The following is a 6,295-nucleotide window of genomic DNA, read 5'->3' as shown; positions in this document are numbered from 1 at the left end:
TGTGTGTGTGTGTCAGAATTTTACTTGTGGTGATATTGCCCAAGTTGGCAAGCACCGATTTCGGAGTAGATCAAGGAAGAATACTACTCACTCTCATACACCAGAAGATATATTTGTCCGGCACTGCAGGTATCCGGAAAACACAAGCCCCATTGCACATTGAGGCTGGCTGCAGGGTTGATCGGTTGCTAGGGTGAAAAACAACAAAGTTATCCATTATATTAAATTATACGAAACTCGAAGGAAGACAAACTGAGTAACTACAACGAAGGCCAACCAGTTTCAAAATTTGTTAATAAAAATCATATTATTTGTACACCAAGACTTGTTTCTTGTTTTTACACTAATATGAGGGTCGTTCTTTTTATAATAAAAACAAGAAAGCCCCCTGAACCGAAAGTCAGACTTGCAATTTCTAATAATGTGTGAAGTGTCTTTTCTTTGTACAATTTTTAACTTTCCGGATGATAAAATGTTTTAGGCATAAACATAAAGAACATAGAAATATCACGAAATTTGTTTATGCACACGAATTAATTAGTGTGGTTTTTTTTTTTCTCAAAACGAATAGACATAAGAAATCAATACAAGTTTGAACTGTAGAAAGGACAAGAAAATGTCATATTTAAACCCAAAGGTAAACCAAAGACCGATATTCTGTGGGAGGAAAAAGCGGCGTTTTCATTTACATATTGGGGGAAATCAGAAGCTCAACATTTATAGTGTTCATCTGTCAAACCGGAGGTCCAGAGTTCGATCCCCGCTAGCATCGGCCTTTATTACCAATTTTTCTAAAACCTCTGAACATTACATGGTGCAGTATGTAGGATCGGGCACCCAGTCTTCTCAGCTTAGGATGGACAGTTTTAAAGGTTCCTGGGTTCCTAAAATTGAACAAAGCAGGCCCTTCGGATTACCATCAGGGCAAAACTCAAAACGGATTCCCACCCAAAATTGAAGCCTCTCTACGCCAAGAGGGTGCCTGACAAGCAAGGTAAAGCATTACGCTTTATAGAATTAAAATATCTCTGCAATAGTGTAGGCCTACGTATAAAATTGCATTATGAGATGAAAACCTTATAGTCAATTAAGTTCTCCCTAGATGTATTGGAAAAAGAAGAAGAAAAAGAAGAAGAAGAAGAAGAAGAAGAAGAAGAAGAAGAAGAAGAAGAAGAAGAATTATTACTTACCTGGCCCACAAAGATAGAAACAACTGCATATGTTCCACTGAAACCTTTACTAAAGGCCTTCGGGTCTGGGGGCGCAGAGACTGCACGACATTGTTTATAGTTCCCTACAAAGTTAACACGACCTTGAGTTAGTGAAGGACCAGGCTTGCCGATGGAATCCAAAACTGGGAAAAGAGATAATAAACATATACCTCAAACATGTTATATTGCTCACCTGCCCTAGATAATCACCAGCTCACACGAACCCCTTCCGCCTCCTCCTTGCCTTTTAGTCAGTATAATTATGACACTGCCCAAGGTGATATGATGTCATAGAGTCTAAAACAATCACTTTTCTCATCTACAAATTGATGAACGTATTGGATAGTTTCGGATGTACACATAGACTATTTTCTTTATATATCTTTCTACATGAAAAAAATTATGATATTAATGTGAGTCGTCATCGTAATAGTTACGAAGTATTTATAAGACAACATTGAAGAATACAAGATTTACAAGTGTCTTAAATATCTCAAACCTTATTATTATTGGTAAACTACAAAAGTATCCCCATTGCAAAGTATACCCCCCTCCCCCGAAATAAACCAAACCAAAAACAAAATAACACAAAAAGAACCTACCAAAAACAAATTAAACTGTCTGTCTGTCCGTCTGTACGTTTTTCTTTTTGTCTTTCTGCCTGTCTGTCTGTCAGTCTGTTTCTCCATCTCTATATGTCGCTCTGCCTGTCTGTTTCTCTTTTTTTTTCCTCTAACTCCTTTCGATCAAAATTAATCAGAGATCAGTTCTCGGTTCGTACGTTTACATTTGTATCTGCCTGTTTAATTATATGGTCTGTCTGTGACGTTCTTTCTTTTTCCTCGTACGTCAGGTGCTTTGCCGTTGCACGCAGAAGACATGAGTTCGATTCCCGTGTGGGGACCGTTTTGGTCTCGAGTATAATATTGATATCTTTGTCAGTCTACAGGTACGTTATACTCTTCTCGACTTGGTAGACAGGGTAGAACCCCCCCCCCCCCCACACACACATACACAAAACAAAACAAACAACAAAAACAAACAAAAGAAAACAAATATACAAACCAAAGAAAGCAAACAAACAGAAAGAACCAAAAACAACAACAAAATAAACAACAGCCGATGTAAAGAACTTACAATTGCCTCTATCTATCTCTCTGTCTCTCTGTCTCTCTGTCTCTCTGTCTCTGTCTCTCTCTCTCTCTCTCTCCCTCTATCCCTCTCCCTCTCCCTCTCTCTCTCTCTGTCTCTCTCTCTTTCTCTCTCTCTCTCTCTCTCTCTCTCTCTCTCTCTCCCTCTCTCCCTCTCCCTATCCCTCTCTCTCCCCACTCTTTCCCCTTCTCGCCCTTTCCCAGTATTTCTCCTTATTTCTAATAACTCACTTTGTTCAGGCCATCCCTCTCCTTTGCCGAGACTAAAAAGAATCCTTCGCGTGTCGTTCACACATTGAGAAGGAACTTGCTGACCCAAAGACTCTGCCAAAAATCCACTGTTCGCAATACCTCTCACCGCCTTCGACACATCGTCCCGCAACAAATTCTCAAAATTGGAACTCTTCAGTTTATTCAACTCAGGAATTTGTCTCAGTGTGTTCAAATTTCGTATCACGTGATCAACATCTTCTCGAAACGTCTGGTTTATCTGAAGAGCTTCCATCTTTCTGAGATGTTCTGGGACTTGCTGCCACATGTGGAAATATGTTGTTTTTCCTGGCTCATAAACCTCTGTTGGGATGTTGCCAGTGTTCTCCGCTGCGTGCGTTACAGAGCTCAGACAGACGACTGTAAACCAACAAAAAACATGGCGGACGGTGTTTGTGTTCCAGCCCATGATGAGTAGCTTTGTAATTTCGAGTTGCCAAAGTCTTGAAGAAAGTATGGTTAAAAGTTCTTGGAATTGAGAGAATTTCTGGTCTGTACTGTGATCTGTGGACTGAAAATAATGATTTATGAGTCAGCCGCGGAGATTCGCAAAGATATTCTGCTAGCCGACTGATATCTTGAACTAACTCAAAATCTTAACTGTTGGAAGATTTTGGTTACTGCTGTCGAGAATGTTGCAAGAATCTTCTCTTTGAACCTTCCAAAAATTGCAGTTAATACAAGAGTTTCGTAAAATTGTTGTGTAATTTTGGATAAGTTCTCGTTTGTGCAACTGGAATCTAATCCTTTCCGAGGGATAATAATTATATGTGTCTAGACCAGAACAAAAGGAAATTACTACGAGATAGCACTACACTTGAGATATGTACAGTTGTAGTTTGGATGATTTGGGACAATAGTGGACACTTTTAGTCTTCTATTTCCTAAAGGTAAATGAATATAACTGTGACCATGAAAAAGAAATTAGTACTTGGCAAGGGCCACCCTTTTGAACAACTGTAATCTTGCTCAACTTTCAGAAGCTAGAACTTCTATAACTTGTACATCATGCAAACTGCATGACATTTTACGGGCTTAACTCCCGTTGTAACACTGAGAGGTTGTTTATGTGGTGGACCTCAGAATGGTAAGTTGATCTCCGATAGAACCGAACCAAATGGAACAATTCTTGTAAACTGCCTTTTCCAAGGGTACAGCTTCGGACCAAGCTGAGAATCGAACCCATGAACCAGCAAATCGCACGAGTGGGACTACTGATGCTACCTTTGAACAATGTGAATAAGGAACTTCGAAAAATATTGTTTTCCCATTTGAAAGAAACGGAATATTTAGTTTCCATCAAAACTTGCTGCAGTAAGTAAATAAAGAACAAAATAATGGGCCACAGTACCCAAAGTAAGCCAAATTCTGAAAAATACAAAAATACAATATAGTATAGTTATCAACAACTACCACCATGAAATTTCTGATAGGCTATGCGTTGTCAACCCTTCTCTACGGGTGTGAATATTTCACAATCACATCACTAAATGCAGTGAAAATAATACGGAAGCAGCAGAAATGTGCTGTCCGAGGACACTGATAATATTTTCTTGGGAGGAAAAGAAATCAAATGAGGTAAAAATTAAAAACGCCCACGTGGGCAGCTCGCTGGTAAAACAATGGGAAGAAGACTATAATTGCAGTTTCTGGGACACTTGAATAGACATAAAGGCTTTGGACACCTGCTTTTACTGGCAAAACTGAAGGTAAAAGAGGCAGAAGTGGACAAAGAGCAACTTATTATGTAGATAGCCTAAACAGTTGGGTGAAGGAGAATGACCCGAACAATGCAGTTTTTAGAGCATCTGAGCCAAGGAATGACTGAAGAAACATGACCGCCAATGTTTAGTGCAGATTTGGCACTTGATGATGAAAATACGAGGATCACGCTTACAGGAACAGGGAATCTAAACAGGTACTTTGTAGGCACATTTACCCTTGGCCCTCCACCCTCAAACTATATCAAGTACTTTCTTAAGCTTCGTATCTCTGTCCCCTACCACCTGTTTTTCTTGTTTTCCATTCTTTGAGTCTCTTCCATATTTGTATCACTAAACAATTATTGATGCCATCCGGATATATCAAATAAAATGGGCGTTGCTTACTGGTCGCCCGTGTCAGTCTAAATATCTTCCTTAAAAATGAAGACGGATAAAAATTGTTCTCACCACCACCACCACCACAACCATCATCATCATCATCATCATCATCATCATCATCATCATCATCATCATCATCATCGTCATCATCATCATCATCATCATCATCATCATTATTTTTATCATTATTATTTTTTATCGTAATCATTATTAACATTATTATCACTATTATTACCAAGTTTTAATACTATTTGACAATAAAATTATCGTTATTGTTACCATTGCTGGAATTATCAGTACGGACACTACTCAGAGCTTACCTGTGGTGAAATAATTCTCTAACCTTTCGTGCACGCACGTAGTCATACAGTGAAGTAGGGTTAAGAAGCTCTATCGATTTATATAAGAATTGTGGCCAGCAAACTCTTAACCTTGTCCATGTTACATAGGTAGGTGCATGTGATGCTTAAGTCCTGGTTTATCGGCTCCTCAATACAATGAATCACTTTAACTCATTGATGAGACTTATTTTGGAGCACTTTTAGATAGAAGCACAATAACGTCCTTATTCATACTTAATTTTACCATTCAGTTTACTTCATCTGAAACTTAAACCCCCCCCCCAAAAAAAAACAACAACAAAACAACCCAACCTCAACACGATTCCTATGAGATACATGTATGCAGACATGGCTTCTAAATCGTGTATGATGGTTAAAAAATATACACCGACATTGACTTTTGTCTCCTGATGGTCGGGTGTATTATCATTATACGCCCGATACATTGTTAAAGGGTTAAACTGACGGTCAGAGAGTTCCTCGGGTTTTCCTATCGTCTTACATTTGGCCGAGCCAAGCTAGTGTCTGGCTACATGAATACGGTCAAGGGAAAACCCGACTGAGTCACAGAAATTTCACCACAACTTAGCCTATTGGTTATTTTTTTTACTTTCTCATTATGGGCTTAGCTTGTTCTTAACTAGTAAAAAATCAAAAGCACCTATAAATAAATCATTGATGGTCAAGACCACAGTTTGCGGATGACTTAGATCTAGTTTGTTTTTCACTTGAAAGGTTTCTTGGGGATATTTTGCCATCCTTTGGTAAGTTAAGAGTTAGTACCCATATTTTTTTTTCTAAAATCGACATAATTATTTTATTATCCTGTTTCTTTTTTCCCCTGAGCGCTTCACATGCAATTCTAATACAACCCAAATTAGCAATTGAGCTTGCTCAAGTCAGGGGTCAGGGACGTGGGGGTGTCGGTTTCTTCGATCCCATTATGTTGACGAGCACCTGATTCCTTCGTATCGTGACACAATTAATAACATAATCATGTTCATGGGGTGGAGTCAAGTCTTTAGCCTGAGAGCTGAAGTACGTACCAAGGGCTTCTTAGTAAAGGACAAGTGCTCCTTAGTAAAAGAACTGACTTGTGGATTTGTTTATCATCCTAATTGAGATAGATAGATAGATAGATAGATAGATAGATAGATAGATAGATAGATAGATAGATAGATAGATAGATAGATAGATAGATAGATAGATAGATAGATAGA

The 6,295-nt window shown here is 38.6% G+C and overlaps 1 protein-coding gene across 1 annotated transcript in view; it reads right to left on the bottom strand.

The window, feature by feature from the left end:
- Nucleotides 1-83: 83 nt before the first annotated feature.
- The window catches only part of LOC101862700, a 14,931-nt gene continuing 8,719 nt past the window's right edge, over nt 84-6,295 (bottom strand). The window contains exons 2-4 of the mRNA XM_013088458.2: nt 2,594-3,143; nt 1,191-1,354; nt 84-188 (exon numbers count right to left, since the gene is read on the bottom strand). Coding sequence (XP_012943912.2) covers nt 84-188; nt 1,191-1,354; nt 2,594-3,143 — 819 coding nt within the window. The remainder of the gene's footprint in view (nt 189-1,190; nt 1,355-2,593; nt 3,144-6,295) is intronic.

Source organism: Aplysia californica, unplaced genomic scaffold (assembly GCF_000002075.1).
Source record: "Aplysia californica isolate F4 #8 unplaced genomic scaffold, AplCal3.0 scaffold00023, whole genome shotgun sequence".
Lineage (NCBI taxonomy): Eukaryota > Metazoa > Mollusca > Gastropoda > Aplysiida > Aplysiidae > Aplysia > Aplysia californica.
Note: the sequence above shows the minus strand (reverse complement) of the source record. Positions and strands in the feature narration are given on the sequence as shown.